General features: G+C 36.4%; 1 protein-coding gene across 2 annotated transcripts in view; it reads left to right on the forward strand.

Moving 5' to 3' along the window:
- LOC129234124 (bromodomain-containing protein DDB_G0270170-like) overlaps positions 1 to 27,969 on the forward strand; it is a 65,047-nt gene that overhangs the window by 13,605 nt on the left and 23,473 nt on the right. For both annotated transcript variants that reach the window (XM_054868014.1, XM_054868015.1), the window contains exons 2-4: positions 819 to 883; positions 2,105 to 2,182; positions 3,571 to 5,152. In XM_054868014.1, coding sequence (XP_054723989.1) covers positions 828 to 883; positions 2,105 to 2,182; positions 3,571 to 5,152 — 1,716 coding nt within the window. In that variant the 5' untranslated portion in view covers positions 819 to 827. The remainder of the gene's footprint in view (positions 1 to 818; positions 884 to 2,104; positions 2,183 to 3,570; positions 5,153 to 27,969) is intronic.

Consider the following 27,969-nt stretch of genomic DNA (forward strand, 5'->3'; position numbering starts at 1 on the left):
AGTAGGCTCGTCTAGTTCTAGACAGAACTTCTTGTTGATAGATGTAGTTAAATTTTAAACATTAGTTAAGGCGTTTTTTGAATGTCTTTATTCTTTTCCCCTCCCCCTTCCTTATCTTGATTATTTATTAATTTTTGTATTTCGATCAATTTTGTTTTTAATAATAACAATAATTCTAGTTGCCTTTGAATACAAATTTCACAGTGAAATAAGAAATGACACAAAAAATTGACAGCAAATAAGGCGTCAAAATGTCAAGTAACTATGTTCTTCATGAGAAGGAAAAAAAAAAACAATGATATGTATTATGCCCTATTCTTGCTACAGGGCACCCAGACACTACTGGACCGGAAACATCTTAGCCAAACTATTTTCCTGCTTCATTTTCATCAAGTATATTGATGAGAACGTTAACGAAAATTAACCCAAAACCGTTATTGAACTCCAAACTGCGGTTCAGGAGGTCATCAAAAGCATAGATGTTTCCAGACTTCAGTGTGTTATTCAGAATTTTGGTATATTCGTCTAGGTGACGCAGGGCCGACGAGAGGCCATGTCAGCTTAGTCGAAAACTAGGGTGTGGGTTGCGGGTGGGGGGCTGGGAAACAGAGTAATTCGTTTTATGGGAGGACAGTGTCCCGGAGACCAAATTGTGAAGGGAAACATCTTGGCTCTTGACTGATGGCAAGCATGTCGAACATATCACCGACTAAATGTGGTTAATTTTAACACTTACATGAAATGTTTTGAATGCATTAGCATTTGAAAATTTTAATATTTATTTCACATAGATAATAATGTCTTTGATTTTTTTCCAGGACGACGCAATGAGACTGAAGCATGAAATTAGACAGGTGGAAGCGCCGCATTCTCTGATTCTAAGGTACAGTTATTCATTTTGAACGTTTCCCCTTTTTTCCCCTTTGGACATTAATTCTAAAACTTCAATTTTTCTTCCCCTCTCTCTTTTTTTCTGCTTGGAAAATTGATTTCTCAGCTTTGCTTCTAAGAAAGAAAATTAACTTCCCTCTCCTTCCCCGAAGCTTAGGTCTTGGTTGGGAAAGAAAGCTCTTCCCGATGGGATGGACATTAACATCACTGCTTTATGTTTCACAGTGGTTTTCATCGTTACTGAATTTTTAGTCATAATTCACACATTTTATGATGTCTTTTCCTTCAAAAATAAAACATCTGCAGCGTGGAAAACAAAGGTAACAAAACATTCATGAGGAAAGTTGATTTGATGCTTGAACAGACCACTGTTCTACTGAAAAAAAAATACAATAAAGGAAATAGTAATATTACCTAAAGCGAAATCTTCTAGGAATTTGACCCCCCCCCCCGCTACATCCCTTATTGTGACCATTAAACAGAAATGAATTCTTTGACTCACTGCTGTGCTTTCCTGACAATGCGGAAATAAATGAAAAATGCTGAAACCAAAACCCATCCCTTTATGAAATCCTGGACACGGGCCTGATTTCTCACTTTTGCGAAAAGCATTTTTAGCTACTAGTGTGAAAATGTATTCAGCTCCTTTATTAGGTGCTTCACCTTCAGTTCAGTTTCGGCCGTTTCAGATCTACAGTCCCCCAAACAAGGGCGAAAAGCAGTCTCTGGATTTCCAGCTTTGCTATAATTGCTGGCAAATAAACTGTTAGTTATTTGCTTGAAATTCTGAAAGTAGCCTCGACCATATTCGCTTTCTAAATATTCCTGGTGATGTGGTAAATCAGGAATGTGCCAAGTTGTTACTATAAACGTATTGAAGTTTTTTCTGAAGGTGTCAAATTCATGCCAGAAACGTGACTGACTTTTATTGGAAAGGTTTGAGACTTCTGCAGAAAGATTTCAGGTTTACTTCGGGAAGGTTACTTACTTTCAGCGGGAAATTTTCCTGTTCTTTTAAAAAGATGTTGCTGTCAAAAATTAGGCACCTTAGCTGCCGAATATTTTCCAGGAACGTTTCCGACTTTTTTATTTTTTTAGTTCATAAAGAAATTTAGTATTTTAAAAAATAAACATTTTTTTCTTTTCTTTCTTTTTTAAATCTGTAACATTACTGGTTATATGTGTTTTAAGCTATTTTGTATTTCTTTTACAGTAATAACTCAACTCAGGACTTTGGGGAATTGCTACTAAAAACCAACGATCGAGTTTCGCCTGAAACTTTAAGCCACAGGTAATTAATGAAAACGTCGAGTTTTATGTAGCTCTTAAAAATGCACGTTAATTTTAATGGTTGTTGAACTTGAGAATTGGGCATGAACTGCACCTCGGTGGTTTTGGTAACGAATCAAACCTCCTAGTTAGTTTATTGTTTATTTTAGGGTTACTCGCTCTGGAAATTTTACTCGTTTCATCATAGTTAAAATGTTTTGCCCTAAGGCGATGTTTGCACTTTATTCTACGTTGTTTATATTCGAAAGCAATGGTAGGTAGTTTTGATAATAATGAAATATTAATTTGAATTTTGACATCCTGAACTAAAATTATGTTTTTTGCAATCACGCATTGCGATAGGACTCTACTCGTTGGAATTCTTGTATCAATATTTGGCTCCTATCGCAATCATAATTGCGAAAAACATAATTTGAATAAAGGATATCAAAGTTCAAATTAATGCGACGGGGTGGATGCTTAGGGCTGGATGACACGTGTTGTGTGCTGGATGCGGTTTTTGTCTGAGGAGGATGTGCGTATGCTCACGTGCGTGTATGTTTATGTGTGCGTGTGCGTGTGTGTGTGTGTGGTGGTGGTGGATGTGGACCAGAGGAGTTAGTATTACATGCATAGAAAAATAAAATCAGGAATATCAACTACGGTCATGTAAAAGCAATCAGCTATCGTGATGATAGCTGAATCATAGTGCAAGTAATTTTGGTAAAATTCTGTTTCGTATGGTCTTCTATTACTACCTGCTTTCTCGTTCTCTCTCTGTATATGCAGCAGTAGCTTACTAACATCGCATTAAATTAAATCTATCTATCATAAACTACTGCTTTTATTGCCAGTGATCTGAGAGAAAATCTGAAAGAAAATCTTTGGTATAGTTTTCGAGTTTTGGTTAGAACACAAGTAAAGTTGAAGAGAATTTGCATATATTCTGGACAGTTATTTTGAGTTGATATTATTTTTTAAGGCAAAGTGTTATGAGTAGTTAAGCATAAGAGCAATGAAATAAATTTCTGTAAATATGAAGTTCTTAAAACTTCTTTTACTGATTGTCAGTAGCGAATCTTCTTAAGTAAGTTTCAGGTAAAAGGCTGAATTTCTCGCGTCGTGTAAACTTTGTGAACTTATCACTGACTTTTAAGTTAAATTTCAAAACTAAATTAAAATGAAAAAGGCAAAGAATAAATAATTTCTTCAATAAATTTATCTACAGAGCGGTCCGAATGTGGGCGCACCACACGTTTTTATGTTCAACAAATGTTATGTTAGTTGTGGGGAACGAAATATTCGATTGCTGAAAGAGGCATACAGAATTAGTTTAAAGTATTTTTCAAAAATTTCAGTCGTATATGTGGTTTGAATATCTTTTGAAGCTATTTTAAATTTCATTTGCAGATTGCAAAAAGGATGGCAACATCTTCAAGAGAATTCCGACCCCGTTCTCAACAACAACAACAACAACAGTCCTGTGGATTTGAACGACAACAACAATCTCGATGACGACATCGTGACTTCGTCGGCGGATAAAGATTTGTTTGTGGATGGCGATTATCGGGCCATGTCTTCCGACGATAGCGACTCCAGTTCGGAAGACGAGAGCAGCGCCAGCTACAGTGACACGAGCCCACTGCTGGACGTGAGCAGTCTGGGGAACAGCGATGTCAGCCTCGACTCCGACATGTCCGAAGACAGCAGCAGTAGCAGCAGCAGCAGCTCAGAAGGCAGCATGTTGGAGGACTGCAACAACATCAACAACAACAACGGAGACGACGAAGAGGAAGACATGCCCAGCATGGAAGTTCCCTCCATGCAGTCTTCGTGGATGTCGTTTTCGTCTGCTTCCTCGTCACCAGCAGGTCCTTCGAGAGGACAGGTGGTTCTTCCTGATGTCTTGCCTGTAGGTAAGGTGTCCGGAAACGATGACGATGAGCCCATGATGTGTGATAATGGTCCATCTGCTCCTCTCGTAGCCACTCAAAACCTGGAGATCACGTTCCAGAAAAGGCGATCCGTTCAAGAGTCTGGAGCGTCGAGGGTTGCGGGAGATTCTTGCCTCGTTGAAATCACGACGCAGCCAGACATTCAAGTTGACATTCGCGTCAATCCTGTATCGTCTAGGTTATATCGTGAGTCCAAGCCCATATCTATCAAGCATGGAAATACGTACCCACGGGAAACCAAGAACAACAAAAGGTATCTGAGGAACAGAGATGCCAGCTCGTGGATAGTCAATGACTCTTTTGAAGATAATAACGATGAAAGTGCCTCAAAGTACTACACTTTGGGTGATGGAATACGACTCAATAATTTTACTATTGTAAATGGGCATAAGACCCTGAGCCTCACAGAACTTGTAAAACCGAACTCGAATGAAGAAAATGAATACATTTCTCAATTTGATACAGAAAACAGGACTTCCCAAGAAAATGCCAGATTAACCAAATTAAACAATTCTACTCATTTGAAAAATACCTATCAAAATTTCGAGAGGAATTATTCCAAATTGCCCGCCAACGTTCATATGTGCTGTAAGGATAACTGGAGATTTCAAAAAGACGCTGGAAGTACTAGTCTTAAATCGAAATCTTCAGCTACTGAGAAAGACGAAGTTAAAAAGTGCAATTCCATTTTTTCTAAAACAGATGTTGAAACTTATGCTCCGAGAACCAATTCTCAAAAACCAAGAAATATTCATAAAGATATAAGCATAGAAAAACCTAGACAAAGCATAAATTCTCGTGTATCAAGTGTGGACGGTAATTCAAATAAACTCATGCACCCTACGGAAAACTTGCCACCCAAAAACAAAGAAATCAGCAGGAAGGATATTCCTAATTACAGTTCGAAATCGAAAACAAGTGACAGTAAATTATCATCACCGGAACTTTTTGAAGTGTACACGATGGAAACGGCGCTTCCGCATGTCAGCTGGTCATCATACAGTAAATCTGGTAGAGAGAGCGAGTGGATTAAAAAGGTAAGTTCGTCTTTAAAATTTAATCTTAAGAAAGAAGAATTTAATAAATTTCAAAATGCCAATATCACACAATCGTATGTCAAGCGATTTAGAAACGAAAGAGGTTTAATAATTTCAACTGACTTCATCGACTTCATCATGTTGCTTCCTGTATTATGTCCGCTTCAGGATTCCTACTATATCTGGAGCAATGGTTCTTTCAGAAATCTTATCAGAGGGAAAAGCCCCTCCCCCCCTCCCCGGAACAAGTCAACAGCTCTTTCGAAGAAAAACTTCAACTTGCAATAACATACGCCCAAAAAATAAATAAATACGTACTGATGAGCACATAAAGAAACAAGAACTTCAAAATTTCTAATGGGGGGGGGGAGAGGAGGGTATTAAAAGTGATCAACACTTTTAGGACGTCAAATTCAGAAAAAATCTGTCATAGATCACCTACAGTTGCGTTTTAGGACTTTAATTTTAGAAAATTTTCGGGTGAGATTCCAGAACCCCATCAATTTTCCTAACATATCAAAGTTGATCTTCTTATGTATCTTTAGGATTCCAATTTCGGGAAAAATCTTGGGAATTGTCCAAGATACCCAGACCTTCTTTTAACATCATTAAAAATGGCATTCTTAGGATACCACATTTTAAAAATATTACGGAAGTCGTATTCCTTCTCTTACCATAACAAAGATGGTCTAGAAATGTGTATTTAGGATCTAAATTTTGATTTGTTCTGGTGAGGATGTGTGTGTGGGGGAGGGGGGTTCGAATCAAATTCCATTCCCAACTGTTCTCAACGATGGCTTACAATTAGGTTTTTAGGACTTCAATTTTAGAATTTTTAAGGAATAAAGGCCATACCTCGTGTTTTTTTCTCATGTCATCAAAAATGCCTAAAAATCCCTTTAATTTCAAAAAGTTTCCGAGGAAGAGACCGGCACCACATGCTTTTCTTTAATGTCATCAAAGGTGGCCCATATTTGCATTTTCAGGACTTTAATCTCGAAAAAGTTTCTGTTAAGAGTCTGGAATCACACTCCTTCCGGTGGAAAGTATCATATCCCTATGTATGCTCGACGGTTAGACATATGATCCCTCGCCCTCGTCCCATTTGTGTGTGTGCGATTTTAAGCTATAGGCCATTTTGAATGACATGAGAGGAAGGAATGACGTTTTGGCACTACTCTCCCAAGGACACTTTTGAAATGCAAATCCTAAAAACACAAAAGGACACGTTTGATTAAACTATTGCAAGGAATTTTTATAGGAACTGCCTCCCGGAAATTTTTCAGAACTGCACTTCTGAAATTGCAATTTTGGGCGATCATCGATGGTTCGTGGAACAGACCCGACGAGAGGCCATGTCAGCTTAGTCGGAAACTAGGGGAACGGGCCTTGAGGGGGGGACGACACTGACGCAAAAAAAGAAAGGAAGGAAAGAAGGAAAGAAAAAGAGAAAGAAAAAGTGGGGGGAACTCCGAGTAAAAGAAAGCGTAAAGATTAAGTGAAATTTACTCTATTCATATTTACACTTATGGCACATAAAATAGATTTAATTGTTTTCTAGTAAGAAGTTTTGATCCCCCCCCCACTTTTTTCTTCTTTTTTCCCTTTTCTTTCTCCCTCCCCCCCCCCCCATTTTTTCTTCTTTTACCCCCTTTTTTTCTTTTTTCCCCCCTTCACTTTCCTTTTTCTTCTTCTTTTTTTTCGTTTTTTGGGGCGGCGGGAGTGGCCCGGTGTCATAAACAACAAGGGACCCGCCTTGGCTCTCTGCGCCCCTGTCGTGAGAGAGCGTTCGAGAACTCTCCTTCGACAATTTTTCAACATTGAAGTTTCAAAAACGGAATTTCAGACTCGAATATGTAAGGAGGATAAGACGGTTCAGAGCTCTTCCCTGCAAATTTAGAGAAATACAAATCTTTAAAATGCAATTATATACCATCTTTTATGATGTTAGAGAAAGGAAAGAGCTCGGAATCGCCCCCCAGAAATGTTTCGGAATTGTTAGATTCTTAAAATGGGATTATGGGCCATTTTTGATTGCAGCCGAGGTAGGAATGGAGTTTGTTACTCTCCTCTAGAAAGTTTTATAAATTGGAAATTCATTAGCCGCAATTTCAGAGGATCTTTGTTGCTTTTATTGAAAGGAGGCCTTGGGGGACTTTTCACCGGAACTTTTATTTTTTACTTGAAAGGTAACTGATTACTCACCAAAAGCAAGAGGATTGCCCCATAAGGCCCGCCGCATCAGGCCTTTACTCCGCTTTGGTGAAGTGCTGTATATGTTTTTTCAAACGAAACATTAATTTTGAAAGCAAATAAAGTAAAATAATTTTTCTGTGTCTTTTTGATAGGCTGAACACAAAAAATACTAAAATTGCTCCTATGCAAAACTGACAGTACACTTAATAGAACTTTAAATAATTAAAGCCTAGCTCCCATTTTTAAAGATATTTCTCGGCCCTCGAGCGGTACCATAGCCCCATAGCTTCCCTCGATAGTCACCACTAGGCAAAGGTAGGAGGAAAAGGAACGCTTGCGTTACTTGCATACTTCGTAAAAAAATTCCGAAACGTTACTGATTAGTTTGGGTAATTCTCCAGAATGTGTAACTTTTGAACGAAAATATTTTTCAATATCAAAACCTTTTCTTTTTTTTCCCCCCATTCTCACTTGAAAATGTTTGTTACCTACTAGAAGTAACCATAAGCAATGGCCCAGCTTAATTCCAAATATTTACTCTTAAATAATAAAAGTAAAAAATACCTTGCTCGCGGGAAAAAAACTTGCGTTAAAAAATAGTATAGTATTGACTCAAAATTAGTAAATTTGAGAATAAACTGGTAATTTATAATTTTGGTAGACTGTCTAAAATTAATGTATTTCCCCTCCATCATTTTTTCTCACCTCAGAAATAACATTGATAAGGGCTACCACGGAAGTGAGATTCATGGAGGAGAGGAATTCTTCATTAACGTAGGCCTAGTGGAGGGCTCTCCAACCTACGACCCACGGGCCAAATCCGACCCGCGAACATATTTTTCCCGGCCCGCGGGAAGCTTACAAACTGAAAACATTTTTCTTCTAAAATTTGATGATATATTTCCTTTTAAGCATTTTGAAAGAAAACTAAGCCAAGAAAATTTTGAAAATCACTTCTAAGCATGATCGTCAGAGAGGGCAAAACTGTGCCTCTCCCTTGAAGAGAGTCTTAACTTTCCCTTTCCTACTTAAAGCCACCAAAGATAATTTATATGTGCATTTTTGAGACTTCAATTTCAAAAAATTTCTGGAGGACAGTCGCTTACCTTTTCTTTTACTTTTATTTGACCGAAAACCTTAAATGGGGTTTTGGTAATTTTAATTTCAAACGATTTCCGGAGAGAGATTCCGAGGGGCCCTTTTCAAACGTCTCAACATATACAGCTTAAAATTGCGACTAAATATCAAAACATTTTTGGAACAGGTCCTGAATTCTGACCATTCTTTTAACACCATCAAGGATATCCTGAAATGTTTTTTAAAACTTCATTCCCAAAACGTTTTGAAGAGATCTCTTCTTCCTCATTTCCGTCATTTCCTTTGGTGATTTGTTGGTTCACAAATCACCAAAGATACGCTAAAATTGCGTTTTCAAAACTAATTTGTAAGGAGGAAAAACTTTCAACTTTTCCAAAGATAACCTAAAATACACTCTATTTTTGAAAAGTAATTTGGGAGAGAGAATTGCAACCCTTCTTTCCCTTAATTTGACTGAAATTGCCTAAAAATGCGAATTTTGGTGTGAATTTTGAAAATTTCTGATGTGGTTGATACAGAAACTTGTCCCCGACCATCTCTGACACCACCAAAAATTGACTAAAAGTGGGTTTTTAGACTTCAATTTGGAAACATTTCCGGGGAACATAGCTTGATCCCTTTATTTCCAATCGTTCTTTTTTTTCATTGCGAGTGCTTTATCTCAAGAAGTAATGCTACGCTCTGGATGAAATTTGGAATAAGTGTGAACCTATAGGGTATATGTCAACAGGCGTTGGTTCAATCTTGGTGCCAATCTCTCCCAGGAAGGGAGCGGATTTTTTTTTTTTTTTTTTGTATGAATAAAAATAGTTTTATTAATGCAACAATAAGAAAGATAAATCGCAATTGACTGTCGTCTACGTATTTCGCGTGATTTTAATTGTTGGAAAATCACCGGAAAAATCTATGATTTAAGAGTTTTAACTGTTGCCATCTTGTTTTTGTTAACAAATAAATATTTGTAATTAAATTAAGCAAGGCTTTTAAAAGAAGTTTTTAATTTTCGCTCTTTGCTTTGCCTTTGTGATCATTCGGAAATTGGGGTGGTCGTCAAGTTTTGTGTGTGCAATTTTGTTTTTGTTCGGAATATTGCTTCCTCGTCAAGCATTTGGAGGGATCAGAATTCATAAGAAAGATATAAAAGAAAGTCTCGTAATGGCCACAACATACTAGTTTATTTTGTTATTGAATGTTTGCAAAGTATGTGCTTAAATTCCCTTTTCGTTCAAATGATCATTCAATGTTTGAATGATTATTCCATGTATACCATTCTTTCCTTGTGCCACTCAGCAAGACGCTGAAATTTGCAACGAATACCAATACTGCCGTGGGCAGGTAAACGGCAGTATCTGCAGAAATGAGTTTTCGAGATATTTCAAGAAATGTGTGGTGGATTCAATACTAACAATTGGAAAATGTTGAAATGAGGCCTTTTTCCGGCGGAAACCAAATAAGTGAGCTTGCACATAACGTACAATAGACGACAAAAATGCCAAAGAATGAAAAATGAAAAATTTGCAGTTACTGCCCTTTACCTGCACACGGCAGAATAATACTATTGAACTCGCTCATACCGAGTGCAAAAGGGACTGCGATATTTTCTCGTTGTAACCGAGAGCTAGTAAAAAACGAGTTAGGGGAAAAAAATCATAAAAATTCATTATAGTTGCTTTTTTTTTTCTTCTTTTTAATCACTGTGTTCCAAAGAAGTTGGAACACAGTGCTGCTTACTTTGCTTTGAACTGCCCGAATATCTCTTTCTTATCTCAGTGTTTTTGAGGAATATATACATATACGTACATATGTAACTTTTAAATGATTCTTTACTCCACAAATTAAATAAAAGTGCTGGCATGGCTTGCTCTCGGGGTTTATGATTTATCACTAACTTTGGTTAACTTTGGAATGTTAAAGAAAATTCATCAAAAAAGGCTGAGTTGAAAGTCTATAGAATTTTATGAATCGCAAAAATATTGCTCGCTTTAAGCGGAATTTGCTCGTTAAAAGCGAATTATGCCCCCATAGACTTAAAGTTGTACCAACCAAGTATTTCTGATTTCCTCTCTAAATCCAAGTTCTCGTTAATTCAGGGGTCGTTATAAGCGAGTTCGAAAGTACAACCAAATATCCGTATCAGCGAAATAAATTTTTAGTCCTAATTTTATTTCCATTTGCTTGAATTCCATTACAACGAATGAAGGCAGTCCTCTAAAGTTTGTTGTTACGGGATTTCATTGGAGAAGAGAGTGTTGTACCTTGAGACACTGCTAATTTCTATGAATCAATTTTTAGGAACCATGTTTTTGTAAATCTCTAATAGTAACCTTCACCACTAAATGCTACCATAGTAAAAATCAGCATGAAATGAGTAAAATTGACGATTTTGTGAGAGAAAGAAAATTCCATGACTCCAAAGTAAATTCATTTTTATTTCATTTTGTCTTTTTATTTGTAAATTTAACCAACTGAATTTTATTTTTTTGTTATAAAAGACAAGTACTTTAAATAGTTTGCTTATGAGAAAATAATGATAGTGTATCCTGATTGACCATCATTTTGTTTTTTCTTAAACCTTGTGGTGATTGTACCTTGGGACAGCCAAATATATTCTACCTTAGAACACGTTCAAGGCACAACATATGCATGATTTTTAATAATTAACGTATGTTTAAGGATCATGGAACAATGTTCTAGTCTTATGTAGTCTTTTAAACACAATTAATGTTTGATGATAATTCATAATTCATAACTAATTATTCATGATTTAATTCACTAATATGAAAAAAATATTTTTTTTTGTTTTCTGGTGCAAAATTGGTTTAAGTATATGACTGTTTACTGAATCATTAAAACTTTCCCATAGTACAATAAGATGTGTCCCAAGGTACAATAGGATGTTGTACCCTGGGACAGCTTGGAACTTTTATTTTAAGTGGCTGGCAATATTTTATTTTCAAACTGTCTGAATTTTAAAAAGTATATTGCATAGAAGTATGTTGGGGGTATTTAATGTGACTTTCAGATTTTATGATTCAAATGATTGACGTTAAAAATTAAAATATGAAAAGTGTCCCAATGCACAACACTCTCCTCTATATATATTACGCAAAGTAGCCACGAAAACTTTTGGTGCTCCACAGATAACCACAAGTTTAAAAATAATGAGAAACCCTGATCTATACTGTAGAAGGGCTCTCATTTTGTCTTGAGAAATTTTTTGTGTCTCATTTCTTCAAAAATCAAATTTTCCGATTATTTGTTTTTTAACGATTACAAAAGAACAACTGAGCCTGCTAACTTTGTTTTGGGCTTAAATGAAAGCCAATTGAATTTATTCTATCACCAGCAATATCAATGTGACCAATATTCTTATAAAGTAGGAGTTTGATCTTTTTTACATCAGAATATCGATACAAAGCATAAAATTTTAATTTTTACCCAAAAAAATTAACAACTTTTAAAGAAAATTTCTCAGAAACTTCTAATTGTACAACGTGTCAATTGAACTTCTTGAAAATTTAATGTAGGGGAATGTGGGGCAAAGTAGAATAGTTAAGATTACTTACTTTTTTCAAAATGAACAAATTGGAAATTTGTTTTGAAAATTGAAGTACATAAAGAAAGAACAATATATTTTCATAATAAAACTTGAATCGAAACATTATTATTTTTATTTTTGAGAGTTTATTTGTACCTTCAAAAAAAGATGGGAACTTTTTCCTTCTTTTTTTCATGGGGGCAAAGGGAAAAATAAAATATTTTTTTTGTAATGAAATATTTTCTAATCGGTTTTTAAAGATATTTTTGTTCGAATAAATGAGTAAATAAAAGGATGAATGAATATTTGAAAATAAAATGAAAAAATAAATATATACAACTCAAATTCAAAATAATAGAATACTTTCCAATTTTCGGAAAAAAGTTTATTCTAACCAAATATAAATGCAAATTAGGTATTTAAATGAACGTGCCACCTTTCTTAGACCTTAAAGTGTGCATTTCATTTCAAATTTAATCAATTAAAAATAATCTTAGACAGAATAAACCAAAAGTTTATAGGGATGAAGATTTACATTGAGTCAAAAAAATTAGTATATTCAAAGTAAAGGGGGGGAAAACACTTTCAAAAGAAACAATATCAGTACTAGAATGCGTCATTTTTTTGCTGGATTCAATGCTTTAATCCTTTCTCACACGAATTCTACCACCTGTTTACATTAATCGTTTCTGATACTGTTTCCTTACCCTCTTCAATGCAGCAACGAGCTCAATTTTGTTGGCGGGCACCAGGTCTTGAACCGCTTTTTTTTAAGATTTGACGGTACCACAAATTCTTGATCGTATTGAGATTGGTAGAGTTGCTTGACCGTTTAATACCGAAATTCCTCTTTCTGTTTAAAATCTGAGTCGATTTAGAGATGTGACACGGAGTAGAACCTTGCTGAGAGATAAAATGTATCACAAAATGTGTAATTGCTGTGCCTCAGATGAAATATCATGCAGTATTATTGATAAACAGCGGAAGTCACTCATTGTTTTATTTTAAGATATATACAACTTCCCAATTCCAGCAGCCCTCATACACCCACAAACCAAGAAGGATGTGTCTAAGTGGAGAGAACGTCTTACACAATATTTCTCATACGCTTTTCTTTTTAAACGTCAAATCCGAACACCTTTTTTTGTTCACAGATATTTCAAAAAAAAAAAAAAATCATCACTGAATACAATACTTTTCCAACCTTGTTTCCCGCTGTTTGAGCTTCTTTTTGCTCCAGGAGAGTCGTGCACGTTTCTGCTTCATATTTATCTTTGGTCCTACTTCGTAGATCCGCAATTAAAACTGCAGTTTATGCAACCGTCCAAGTGTAGTTGGCGTAGGTAAGATAACTATGCATCCTGTCCAACACTTATGAACGTAAGTAGCATTTTTCAGCGATTATTTTGGACAATTTACTTTAATTCGTGTTAGTCTCTGCCAAGTGTTACAATTTTTCTACCTCATTTACTTCGGTTACCTTTTAGTTGGTCAGTCCTTCTATATTTCTTTAAAATCTTACGTACCATAGATTGTAAATCGTTCATTTGAATTGAGATGGATAGTTTTTTTTTTTCTAACTTTAAGAAATGATACAATATGTAACTTCGTTTTTTCAATATTTATCTCCTTGACGATCCATTTTGCGCAATAAAAGGCTTTTAAAAGAGCGTAAAATTATCCGGGCGCCAATCTCCATGCTTGTGACAAACTATAAGGAAATAGGTATGCAAATATTTTCGCTACTCTTTTAAATTCACATTGAATGAATAGATTATTCTAATTTTTTGACCCATATAAAAAATCTATCTTTTTTTCCAATGTGTTAATTATCCATAAATTGTTAAATTAATATCTGAAAAGTTGCTGAAATTGATTAACTCATTCATGAATAACGAGTTTTAGTCTTTTTAATTTGCATGCATACATTTTCCCCGACTCAGGGACAAGTTTTGTTCAAACATTTCTGATATTCTATTATTTTGAATTTGGGTTGTAAATAAGTTACTATATGAGAAAAATTAAATCTTTATCTTTACTAATAATAAAGCTGAATGTCTGGATCTCTATCGGATCTCTGTCTGGATGTTTGTGACGCGCATAGCGTCTAGACCGTTCCCGATTTTCATGAAATTTGGCACAGAATTGTTGCGTGGGGGTGCGCACCTCGAAGCATTTTTCGAAAATTCGATTTTTGTTCTTTTTCCATTCCAATTTTAAGAACATTTTACCGAGCAAATTATCATAACGTGGACGAGCAAATTATCACAACGTGGGCGAGCAAATTAACGTACTAAATTGGAGAGAAATTCATCATCCATTATTTTTAAACAAATAGGGTGACCTTTTAATTTTTTACTACGGGCAAAGCCATGCGGGTACCTCTAGTGAATGAATAAAATAGAAAATAATAAGTGAATGAATGAATGAATAAATAAGGGAATTTTCAAATGAAAGAATATTAAGGAACTAATTTACTAATACGTAAATGTTTTTATAAAACATTGAATAAATAAATGAAATGGACTATTTCACATTGCCGCAACCACTCTGCTCCGCATGCACTTTACCAACTGTACAAAGTATTTGAAAAACAAATAAGCTTAAAATTAAGCAAATAAATATTGCACAGTATATTAGTAGGTCTCAATTAATATTTAAAATATTAATAACAATAGCTTTTTCAGTTAATAATAACAAAAATAATTTTTGATTTACAGCAAAACTTTACAATGTGAGTATCAATTTTTGAAAATTGCATGAATTATCATATTCTTTGTTTTTCAGAGGAAATTGTTTCTTGACTGGAATAGACTACATGTGTTACTACATAGTTAAAATATTACTATGCAGGTGGCGCTAAAAACAGAGTAAATATTTCACCATTTCACTTTGCCCCATATTGTCATACTTTATAATCGCAGATAAGATTTAGTATTAAAAAAAAAATCATATTGAAAAAAAGTCCAGAAATTTTGTAGTTTTCACGTGTTTCACATAGGTTGACTGCAGCGGCAAAACTGAATTCACGCTACACTAATTGATCCAAAAAATATATTGAAAAATCAGAACTAAAGAGCTCTTGGCTATTTTAGCCCTTTTTATGGACATCATGACTAGACTATATCGAGATAAAAGAATAATTTTGAATAATTTTGAATGCAAGAAGATTGCCAAGAAGTTCTTAAAATATATAAAAAGGTCATGATAGCAGGAACTGAATAACACACGAGGTCGTAGACTTGAAAACAAAATAGAATAATTTATTTATTTCTCCAATCCCCCCCCCCCTTTTTAGCCACCTTTCCCAGTAAAAGTCAGAAAAAGAATAAAAAAGCATGAAAGAAGGCTTTAATGCATCTTTAAAATATCGCGAAAAACAAAAAAAAGTCAAAAATAAATTAAATAATTAAATAAATATCGAAAAATTAAAAATTGGAAAGTAGGGTATTGAGATGGGGGAAAATGTCTGTCGGTCTGTCGGTCTGTCTCCCCCTAATAACTTTTGAATGAATAGTCCGATTCGAACAAACTCTTTTTTATTTGAAAGATCTCGGCATGGACACCTCATTCCCATATTTCACTTTTTGATTTGAACTATTTTTTGTTCAATTTTGAACAGTTCAAAAAAACTTAACATTAGCTCCTACGGGGAAATTCAAGGCGATTCCGAACTGTGAGGTGAATTTGCTTCAAACAAACTTTGTAGGAAAAAGCTTTTGATGAAAAACTTGTATCTAAAATATCTTTTTGATTTGAACAATTTTCTGTTCAATTTTGAACAGTTCAAATCCCTTAAAATTAGCGCCTACGGGGAAACTGAAAGTCAATGTAGATTCCGTACTTGAAGGCGGATTTACTTCAAACAAATTTTGTTGGAAATAGCTCTTGACGCCGAACTCCAGACTCCGACTCCGAGAATTTAGGGGCACCTGAATCCGAACCCGACTCCTGTGCCCGACAATTAATCGGACTCCGACTCCCCGACTTCGACTATGACTTCCTAGCTATGGCAAAAATTTATACACGGACGAATGACTGACTCCGATTCTTGAACATTCGACTCCGACTCCTTTATCCCAAAATGAGATTGACTCCGACTCCGACGCTATGGTTTTAACTGTGAAATAATTATTGTTGATGTGATTTGTTTTTATGTTAACGCTAAAGTTTTTATTTAGGTATTCAGTTTTCGGTGAATAAACCCGAAGTCATTTATGTTTCTACATAAAGATATGCGCAGACGATTTTTCTTTTTTTAACAATAGAAAGTATTTCTTTACGTTGACATTTTATTGTTTTTATTTATCTTGATAAGTGCATTAATTCATTTAAAAAATTATTTTTAACAACAGGGGAAAAAGAAACGATTTTTTTTTTTTTTTTGATATGATGTATTTATTTTAATGAGCTTATTTTTAATTATTATTTTTTCGTTTTGAAAGCTGTTGAAGAATTTTTTTTTAATGGAAAAAAGTGTATTAGCTGCTTTGTTTAAAAGGTGCTGCTATTTTATTTGTTCGTTTTTTTTTTTCTTTTTTTACGCATCTAATTTTTTTAGATGAGTGAGGAATATTTTATTCCTAGAAAGTAGCTTAAAATATTGGAAAATATGTTTGAAACAATTTGCGATTTTAGCTATTTTTGAGAACATTGATCAGGTACTAGAAAGTAGTATGGGTATACGGGAAAGTAGGCTCGTCTAGTTCTAGACAGAACTTCTTGTTTTATTGGTATATTTCACATTTTTGTGTGTATTTTAGCATGATTAGCGTACTAAATTTTGTGTGAGGGAACATCACATTTCATCAGAACTTAGGAACCACTTTGGCTTGATCGGGCCCTGTATGGCAGGACTCTGAAAATTTTTAAAGATTTTTTTTTTAAGCTGGACAAGGACAACTGGAGCTTGATAGTTGACGCATTCAATTCTCATGAAACTTTCATTACGTATTAATAGCAATATCATTAGAAAAACTGAAGTTTCTTTCTGCTCAAATTTAACTTGTTGGCCCTTGAGTAGACGTCAAAGTTGAAGGAACAAATGGAAACCGAGACTCAAGACAATTTTTTAAAATATGGATACTACTTGGTACTAGGTACATGTTAGTATAAATTGTGGTGGCGCACTCGGCTTTGGGGAAAAAAGTCAGTCGAAAAGGTTATTTTCATTTCGAATTTGCCTTGTTTATATCCGGATATCTGCTGAAGCCATGAGTGACCCTCGGAAATTAATATAGGAAAAATTATTCACCATTGTATAGTACTCAGAAAAACAGAAAATAACATGGGCTACTCTTTGCTTTAGTAGTTAAACGATCTCAAAGCTGATGATTTTCAGAAAAAAATGTACATTTTCAAGGTCAATAATTGTGCATTAATTCCAAAAAAAGTTTGAGACACAACTCGTGTGTGGCGCACTCTTGTCTTTGGGGAAAAAGGTCAATCGAAAAGGTTATTTTTATTTCGAATTTGCCTTGTTTATATCCGGATATCTGCTAAAGCCGTGAGTGACCCTCGGAAATTAATATAGGAAGAATTACTCACCATTGTATAGTACTCAGAAAAACAGAAAATAACATGGGTTACTCTTTGCTTTAGCAGCTAAACGATCTCAAAGTTGATGATTTTCAGAAGAAAAAATCTAAATTTTCAAGGTCAATAACTGTGTGCGTTAATTGCAAAAAAGTTTGAGATACAGCTGTAGTTAATGTCCGTGTGATGTAGTTTAAGGTTCATGTTAGAAACCTATGCTTGGCATCTAACGATCTCAAAGTTGATAATTTGAAGCAAAAAGAATCAAAGTTTTAGGTCAATTACTCTAAAATACCTGAGTCAATAACTTTGGACAAGAGCTGTAATTATACTCCACGTGCTCTAAATTAATTACAAATATGTTTAAACTAATAAAAATATTTTATTTGTTAACAAACACAAGATGCCAGTAGTTAAAAATTTTATGTCATTGAGATTTTTCCCTTAGAGTAAAGAAATAAACATAGAAAGGCCCCGTCTATGGTAAAAAGGAGATGAAATTGAAGCCGGAATTATGGGATACAGCGGTGCAATTATGAGCGGGGTTATGATAACATGATCGCTTCCCGAGAATAGTTTTCAACAATCTCGCAAAGAGACCGACTAAAGTTAAGGCCCCTATATAGCGGCTCTAACTAAAGTAGTTGGTGGATTGGCTTGCATTTTAATTCATGTTTTAAGGCAATTTCAGAAACGTGCTGCCTAAACTTGCAAGAAAATCTGAGTTTAAATTAACAACCAATCGAGATTCAGTAATAGAATGTTTTGAATCAAAATGTATTAAAAATATTTAGCAAGAAGCTAAAGATATTGGGATACAGCGGTGCAAAGTCCGGCTTCACTTTCTTATTGTAGCGGGGCTTCTCTATATAATTTCTTTACTTTACGGATTTTCCGCTCATTTTCCAGCAATTAAAATAGCGTGAAATACGCAGACGACAATCGATTGCGATTTACCTTTCTTAATGCTGTTTTAATAAAGCTATTTTTATTCACACAAAAAAAGGAGCAGAAATCAGCCCCCTTTGAAGCGATTGGTGCCAAAATTGAATTAACGCTTGTTTACGAGTAGCATCACATTTATCTCAAATTTCATCTAAAACGTAGCATATTACTTCTTGAGATATAGCGCTACAATAAATAAGAACGAACGTTCGATTGCACCAACCTTTTTTGAGCTATTGGTACCAAAATGAAATCCACCCTTGTACCCTCTAAGGACTACCTGTCGATAAATTTTTGTTTTATTTTGTTCATTATTTCATGAGATATATAGCAGTCACAAGAATCGAGAAAAAGTGTTCGATTGCTCAACTCCTTTTGAGCTATTGACACCAAAATTGAAACAGCACCTGTACTCGTTAAGGGCAACATATAGACCAAATTTTGTTTGATTCCACCAGTTACTTCTTGAGGAATAACAGGCCCGCATAGCTGAAGAAACGTTCGATTGCTCCAACCCTCTTGGAAGAATTCGCGCCAAGAACTAATGAGCACTCACATGGGGGCAAATATGTGTACCAAATTTTGTTCGATTTCATGCAGCAGTTATTGGTGTAGAACAGCCACAAAAAAACAGTCACACACACACAGCAGAAAAAGGGTTGTCCACCTGAAGGGGGGGGGGGTCATGGCGCAGACTGCGCCATTGAAATTTTTAGGGGATTTTGTTTTGAGGGATATTTTTCTCATTGGGGGGGGGGGGGGCTCTTGCTTTGGGGGGGATCTCTATGATCTTGAATAGGGTGCGCTCTTGCCCTTCGGGGGTGGGCACCACTGGCAGATAGACACACACACATACACAGAGACATCTTCTATAAAATGGTGGAAATGGACTCAGCACACCTCAAAACGTTCGAATCCGACAAAATTCGAAAATTTGCAAGGAACCAATACTTTTTTTTCTGCATATTAGGTACAGAAGAAAGTAAAAAAAGGGAACGTTTTAGGATTCATGATGTATCACTAACTTTCAGTTGACTTCGGAACCTGAATGTTAAAAAAAAAAATTCCAAGAAAGGATAAAGTGCTGGAACTCATTATGTTGTGAATCAAATCTATATATATAATTCTCTTACGTGCCGGCAAATGAAGGGGTGAATTTCTAAACCTCTGTTGGCAACACTTCGCCGATAAATCATGTAAACAAACTTCTACGTTGTTTTGAAATCTTGAATCACAGAATACTCAACGAACTTTTTTTTTTTTTGAGATGAGTTTGAGTCGGGCTGTGGCCCATTTCAACCTTAATCAGCAAAGAAAAGCTCAAAGAAGGCAGGAAACCGTTCTTGAATCCAATTTAAGACGAGCCATTTCCAGAGTTGTATTCTCTGATTCGCTGCCGATAATTTTTAGCGGCTGGGGAATTTTCAGTCAGCAGTTCCTTCAACAGATCAGGTGCGTCACACAATGCCGGTAACCGCACCTTTCCGTCATGGCAACATTTAGTATATTTATTTGCAGTATTACGCTCTTTCTGCCAATAAAGAGCACCACAAAATTCGCATTCTTCACACATTGCTCCACAATCATGTTCATCGGCAATGTTGTTTTGAACGCGTAGGCGCTTTGAGCGTCGTCTATTCTCTGCTTCAGTACGACAGTTCAGTTCAAAATGAATAACCGAGAAAGAATTTACTTTATTCCTTTTATTCTCAGCTGAAAGGTTTCGCCAAATTTGTTTAGGGTTATAGTAGTTTTAGTATTGTGCAAGCAAAGTAGCCTTGGCGAGTTTTCGCGTTTTTAGTTAAACCATTTTTTGTTCGTGACGTGGCAAGGATTCAGAATAACAACAAGAAGGACAAACGTTTGAGAAAATATGTTTGGTGCTCTCTGAGCCTGTTTTTAGTCATGGCCAGCTCTATGTGGCATTATCAAGAACAAGATCTTTTGAAGCAGTGTCAGTTGTGGCTCCCAAACGGGACATTTTTAATTGTGTATATGAGGAAGTTTTCTCAGATTAGAATATATAAGAGTGTAAATATGTAAATATATAAGAGTGTAAATAATGTAAATACATCCCTCGGGGGAGCCTGTAACCCCTAGAGGGCGCGTCCCCAGGTGGCGGATAGGGGAATGCCTTCATTGGTTTTCCAATGGGTGGTAGAAGGGAAATAAAATACCTTCCGCGGACCAACAGGTAGAAGTGCAATCTCTCCAAAGCAATGACAGACACTTTTGTATCTATAATGGTAAAGTTGTGCACATTGCCAAGGCAGTCATCTTACATACAGCAAAGTTAAACTGTCGAAAATCTGGCTAAAGCAGACAAATTAACATTATGAACGTAATTTTCATATTGTTTAAATGGATGGTGACCTAAATGCAATTACCAACTTTAATTTTTACGGAAAATTTTAGCTAGGCTAATGTATTGGCATACAGCGAGCGAGCGAAGCGAGCATGGATCGCGAAGCGATCCACAGGGAACTGCGTAAGCAGTTCCGGGGGTTGGCGAGCGATAGCGAGCAGGGGGCGATAGCCCCCTAGTACGCTTTATTACATGCCGCTTGCTTAACATTGTACCAACCAAGTATTTGGGACATCCTCGTGTAAAATATAGGTTCTCATTAAATTGGAGCTCGTTGTTATAAAAGGAGATCGACTGTATTTTTATTGTTGTTGAATTTTCGTAACATATCCTAATAACTTTGAGAAAGAAGGACGAAAACAAAAAAACATCGGGACGATACAAGGCAGTTTCGATTGAATCGGTCTATACTAGAGTCCTTGTCATAAGCAATGGGTTTTTTAAACTACACTTACAAAAAGTTTTAGTGGAATAGCCCCTGTTTTACCCTGAATATAAAATATGGCTTATGTTTTTTAGACCGTAATTTTGAAAAAAATTCCAGGGAAATGTTCCAGATCCTCATTTCTAAAAACCTTCAAAGTTTGTTTAAAGTTGCGGTTTTGAAACTTCAATTTCGAAAATTTTTAGAGGGGGGAGAAGGAATTGATTTCAATCTATTAAAAAAAATTGATCGGAAACGGTCTCTGAGCTCCCTTGCATGGCCTATAATTGCGTTTTCAGGCTTCAATTTCTAGAAACTTCCGCTTAACCATCTCTCTATCTTTTTTCTCTATAGCATAAGTCTAAAATTGTGTTTTTAAAACTAAAAGTTTCAAAATTTTGACCGGACCCCCCTCCCCCCACCCTTTTTTATCAGATCAAAGTTTTTTTTTTTGTTCTTTTAATGTGCCCCCCTAAAACATTTTTCGGGTTACGTAACTGCACGCAGGGACAGAATTCCAAGAAATTTGCTGGGAGAAATACCTTTTGTTTGATTTTTAAAGTTATATTCTCAGAAATTGTATCTGTTTTAATGATACAAAGGAAACGAATGTTTTAGAGACTGAGTGAGAGGAATTTTTTCGTGCTCTAGGAAGAAATAGAGAATAATTGCAATGATCCTATATTTTGTGTGTCTAAGGCTGTGCATCTATGATGCACGAAATGAAGGGCGCTTTGCGGTGTCTCCTCATTTTGTGGCGACCGGGGTGATCGCCCCGGTCGCCCCCGCCCCTTCGGACGGCTCTGCATAGAGCTACCGGTAAACCGTGGTTGCCGGCAGGGCCCGATTAAGATATCAAGGGGCCCCAGGCTAAATATTTTTTTGGGGGCCCCTGTATTCAAACTTGATAACTTCAGCCGTTGGCTGAAACAATTTTAGCCATAGACTAAAAGAAATTTCAGCCATTTGGGGGCCCCTAAATATCCGGGGACCTAGGCCAGGGCCCAGTTGGCCCATTCAGTAATCAGGCCTTGGTTGCCGGTGACTAACCAGTAGCATACCATTAGAGCTACCGGTAAGCTGGTTGAGTTGTTGATTGAACCACGTAACATTTTTGACGAATAATAAATATTTTTCACCTGCGCGTTATTCGTCTTTGCAAGTTTCCGAATTATTAACAAAAAGCCTTCGACGGAGCATCAGTTGGTGAACAACCAGAAAACAACTGACGTCATTAGCTGTTATTCTTTCGTTCGCATACCGCTGCCGGTCGGTTGATCACATGACCACTAAAGACGTCAGCGGTAATTCACCGGTTGTTCACTAACCAAAGCTTCATTGAACGCTGCCGGTTTATCCCGGGTTACTTGAGCCGACGAATGTACCTATTATTGGTCAAAAATATCACGTGGGTTAATCTACCAATCAACTAGCTTAAATCGCGATCAACTGGTGGATTTACCGATGACGATATTAGAACGAAAGCAACCAATTAACCGGTAGCTCTATTAGAAGGCTACGGTTAGTCACCGGTAAACCGGTAGCGATATCCGAACGCTGTCAATGTGATCAACCAACCGCGGTCAATCGGTAGTTCTATGCGAACGCAGCCCCTGTGTGTCTGAGCTTTAACATTTCTTATAAAGTTGTATAATAGCTACGTAGCATTATTTATACAGAAGCTAAACAGCTTCACATGCATAAAAGACAGTGTGTAAAGCACCAAACACATGATGATTGACAACACAAGGAAAGGAAATAACACCCACTCAGGACATCAGCGGGAATCGAACCCACTAATTCCGGCTTAGAAGACGAAGCTTCTACCACAGACGTTACATTATAAAGTGGTTATTATGTGTAAACATCGTAGGGTAGTCATTTGCAGGTGGTTGCATGCAGGCGCGGATCCAGGATTCGGCTCAGGAGGGGGCACTTTTTTTTTTCAATTTCGGCGCCCCCACACTCCTGGCGCCCCCCCCCCCACCAAATGAATTCATAAAGAGGAAAAATCACATTTTTGTTTGTTACCCACATCGTCTTTACTTTTGAACATTCAACTATTCTCCCGCTACAGGAAAAAAAATATTATGTAAAAATGCATTGCTATACTGGAAGCGAAAAATAATTTAAATAAACTAATGTAGGACATAATGGGATTTTATAGTGGAGTTCCCAGAACGGATGTCACCTAGGACGTTAATTTGTGGCGCCCCCCCCCTCCCCTCCTCACTCGCCCCCCCCCCCCCCAAAAAAAAAACTTAGAACAAGGTATTGTGATTTGTTATTGCAATAAAAGTAATTGATACGCATAACGTTTTCAGTGGAATCAATTGTTTTAGTATAGCCTTAAATAACAAAATGCAAAAATGCAAGCACGGATGCAAGGGAGAGGCGATAGGGTGATAATTTGAGGGATTGTCCACCTGCCATAAACGCAAATTCAGTCGATCTTCGATGAAGTTAGCGGAAGGAGGGTGGGGATTCTTCAAAAATAATTCAAAATTGTAGTCTTAAAAACGCAATTGCATTCCATCAGAAGTTCCAAGAAGAGCAGGTGCACAACTTGAAAATAATTTTTCTTTTTCGTTTAAAAGGGGGGAGCACTTAAAAAATTCCCCCAGACAGATAGTAAATATGTAATATATAACACACATACAAAAACTAACAGGACCGTTGGGAAGTCAAAACTAGGAGATGATCTTTGGTAATGTTAAAGGAAGCAAATGTTCGGGGCCCTCCCCAGAAGTTTTTTGAAATTTATGGCTTAAAAACGTGATTATAGACTGCACTTGTGGATGTTAAAGAAAGAACTGTGGTTTAAGAAATGTCACCGATGCAAATAGGCTATTATCAAACGGTAAAAAAGTCCTAGAATGCCAAGAATTATTGAACTACTAGAATACCGATTTTTTGAGTCGATTTATCACCCCCAGCCAATGTTTCAAAATTGAAGCTCCAAAAACGAAATTTTTGACAATCTGAAGATATTAAGGAGAGGGGGAGTTCCAGGGGGGACTCTTATCTGGATGTTTTTCGAAATTGATGTCCTTAAAACAAAGGTTTTTAGATTTTCTTCAATGATGTTAGAGAGAAAAATTCAAAGGTTCAACCCCTTAAAACTAGCAAAATTGTAGCTTTTAAAACACAATTTTTGTTATTCTTTATTGATATTAGAGGGACGGATTTTAAGGGTCACTCCCCAGGAATTTTTCAAAATTGAACTCTTAAAAATGCGGTTGTAGGCATTTTTGTAGGTATATTTGATAAGGTTAAGGGCCTGGTAATTTTTCGAAATTGAAGATTCAAAATCGCTACTTGGACGATCTTCGGTGTTGTTAGATGACGGGGTGTTCGGGAGCTCTTCCTCCTGAATAATCTCTGCAAAATTAAAGACCAGGACACAAAATTTGAGACTACCTGTAATAATTTTCGATGGGGGGGGGGGGGAGCTTCACGCACAGTATTCTTGTTTTCAGAAGGGAGGTGGAACAAATTAGCTGACCAAGAATCTGCAACTGTTAAAAGTTTTTAATTTAAAGGTTTCTTTTTTAAATAATTAAGGTTTTTTCCTAACATTTCTTTTCCTTGATAAAATAACTTTTCTTTCCCTGAGACATGTTCTTTTCTTCCTTTCAGTAAGAAAGAATACTTTTTAAGAAAAAAAAAATCAACTCGGCATTCTGGGGTAGATACGGGTCCTGTGGACCCATCCTCTGGTTGCACCACATAAGAAGAATGTAAAAACTGCACTAGCGCAGCCAGAAATACCTTCTGGAGGAGGTTTTTCGATGAAAAATATTTTCTGGAGGGACTTTTTTAATCAAAAATACCCTTGGGAGAGGTTTTTTGATGAAGTGGATTTTTTGATCTAAAATACCTTTTAAAGGTGGTTTTTTGCTCAAAACAGCCCTTTCATGTGCATAAACTACTGTACTAGAATTGGCATTTATGTTAAAACCAATGGCTCTGAGGAGTGTTTTCACCTCCAAACCCCCTATTTCTAGATATTTTTCAAAACTTAAGTCATAAAAACGCAATTGTAAACTATCTTTTGTAATGTTGAAGGAAAGAATGAGATTTATGTGTATTTTTTTGAAAAAAGTTTTATGAAATTCAATTTCAGACGATCTTCGATGATGCTTCGCAAAGAAAGGTTAGGAGACTCTCCCTTGGAAATTTTGTCGAAAATAAAATTCTAAAGACGTAATTGTAGTATCTCTTTGATGATGTTAGGCGTTAGTGGAATTGTTTGGATTTGGAACTTACTCCCGAACATTTTTCGAAATTGAAGTTTCAAAAACGCAATTTTTGACGATCTTCGGTGATGGCAGAGAGGGGAAAGGTTCGCCCCTTCCCTCGGACATTTTTGAAAACTAAAATCATAAATGAAAAACACAATCGCAAGCCAGCTTTAACGATAAACGAAGAAATGAAATTCTGAACTCTCTCCCGGAAATTTTTAGAAATTGAAGTCACTGATGGAATTTTTGACGCTCTTGGATGATGATAGGAAGATAAAGGCTCCCCCGCAGTTTTTTTTATTACTGAATGTTAAAAAACGCAATTTTAGATGATCTTCGATAATAATCGGGAAAGGGGGGGGGGGTGAGAGATCTCAAGCGGAAATGTTTCAGAATTGAAGACCTAAACCTGTGTTATTAACATGTAACCAGGATACGTAGTAAAGGTTGAATGATTAAAATCAATTGCTCCTCACTTGAAAAATTTCTGTATCCGCTGTTGAGAACGGGTAATTCTCATGATATTGCGCCCCTCTCCGCACTGGCTGAGGAACGGTTAATGAAGTTAAAAAAAAAAAAAAAGTCTTTCTTTTGCACCCAGTTTCAAAACTTCCCTAAATTTAGAGGGACACTCATAAAATGCAGATATTGCGCCCCTAAGGGGCGCGGGCGCCCCACAGATTGAGAATCGGTAAATGAACCAAATAAATTTTCCAAATGTCTTTCTTTTGTACCAAATTCCAAAACTTTCCCCCTAAATGTAGAGCCAAAACTTATAAGTTGCGAATAGTGCGCCTCCTAGAGGGGCGCAGAAGCGGCCCGCTTCCCGCAGGTTGAGAACCGATGAATGAGACACATAAATTTTCCAAGTATTTTTCTTTCTTTTGTACTTAATTCCAAAACTTCCTCCCTAAATTTCAAAGAAAACTCGTTAGTTACGGATATTACGCCTTCTAGGGGAACGCGCCCGCTCCCCACAGATTGAGAACTGGTGAATGAATCAAATAACTTTTCTGAATGTCTTTCTTCTGTACCCAATTTCAAAACTTTCTCCCTAAATTTGGAGGGAATGTTTTTAAGTTACGAATATTACGCCCCTAGAGGGGCGTGGAAGCGCCCTACTTGATATTGGTTTAGAATCGGTAAATGAGACAAATAAATTTTCTAAGTACATTTATTTCTTTTGTTCTAATTCCAAAACTCCCCCACCCCTATATTTAGAAGGAAAACTCATTTTTTGCGGATATTGCGCCCCGGGGGACGTGCCCTACTCCCCTAACATTGGGAACTGGTGAATGAACCAAATAAATTTTCCAAATGTCTTCCTTTTGTACCCAATTCCAAAATTTTCCTACCAAATTCAGAAAGAAAGCTTATAACTGGCGGATATTGCCCCCCCCCCCCTAGAGAGGCACGGAAGCGCCCCACGTCATACAGGCTAAGAACTGGGTGAATGAGACAAATACAATTTCCAACTATCTTTCGTTCTTTCTTTTTGGTATTTAAATATTCGATTTCCTACTGGCGCCCTTGATTTTCCCAGGGAGGGGCAATTGCCCCCATTGCCCCCCCTTTGGATCCGCGCCTGGTTGCATGTACTAGAGTCCCTATATCAAAACATTATAGGGACTCTAGCCACCACTACACTAGAGTCTCTAGGGTGGTGATGCTCTAGCTTCTAGCAGCATATACGATGTCATTGTCATTTTCCCTAGATCATAAGCTCCGTGTAAAACAGTTTTTTTTACTTTTTGAATACTCATTAATTAATATCCTGCAAAACTGCGAGAAGGAACAACGTAAACAAAAGAATGCCGGCCGGTACAAGTCAGTTCCGCTTGAATCAATCCGAACAAGAGTCCCTGTTTTCATTCTGGGAAGATATAACTCTACTTTCATGCAGAAGCGTTAGTCTGTTCAAATCTTGTAAGTGTGTTCAGGTATTAACATATATAGAAATGTTATATAAACATTACATAGCAATATTATGTTGTTATTATACTTTCTGAATAATTCTACAATAGCTCCGTGTTTGAGAATGAGTGCGCCAGAGTTTATTATTACCTTAATCAAGACTTTAACTACAATTCTCATAGTCACGGTTTCCGTTTCATTTTCGCATCGCATATAAAAAAGATAAACAAAATTGGAATTCGGGAATTCGCTGTCAGAGTATTTTCAGTGGTTACATGCTTCACTTCGCTATGTTATTATTTTTTTCGGAGGCTCTTTTAGACAGTTCATATATTTAGTTGTCATATCTCTCTTAGCTATTTCAATTAACTTTTAGAAAGTTAAAAATTTTGTTCAGGAAATGGACATCTGGAAAAATAAAGTTGGGGATGCATTTCAGAAGTTTAACACAGCGGGTAGAAGTTTCTTGTCGAATTTTCGACAAGAAAACAATATCTTTAAAAGCAATAATGTCATAAATAAACCCGACTGTGGTGAATTAAGCTTCTTGAAGGATTA

This window comes from Uloborus diversus, chromosome 1 (genome assembly GCF_026930045.1).
Source record: "Uloborus diversus isolate 005 chromosome 1, Udiv.v.3.1, whole genome shotgun sequence".
Lineage (NCBI taxonomy): Eukaryota > Metazoa > Arthropoda > Arachnida > Araneae > Uloboridae > Uloborus > Uloborus diversus.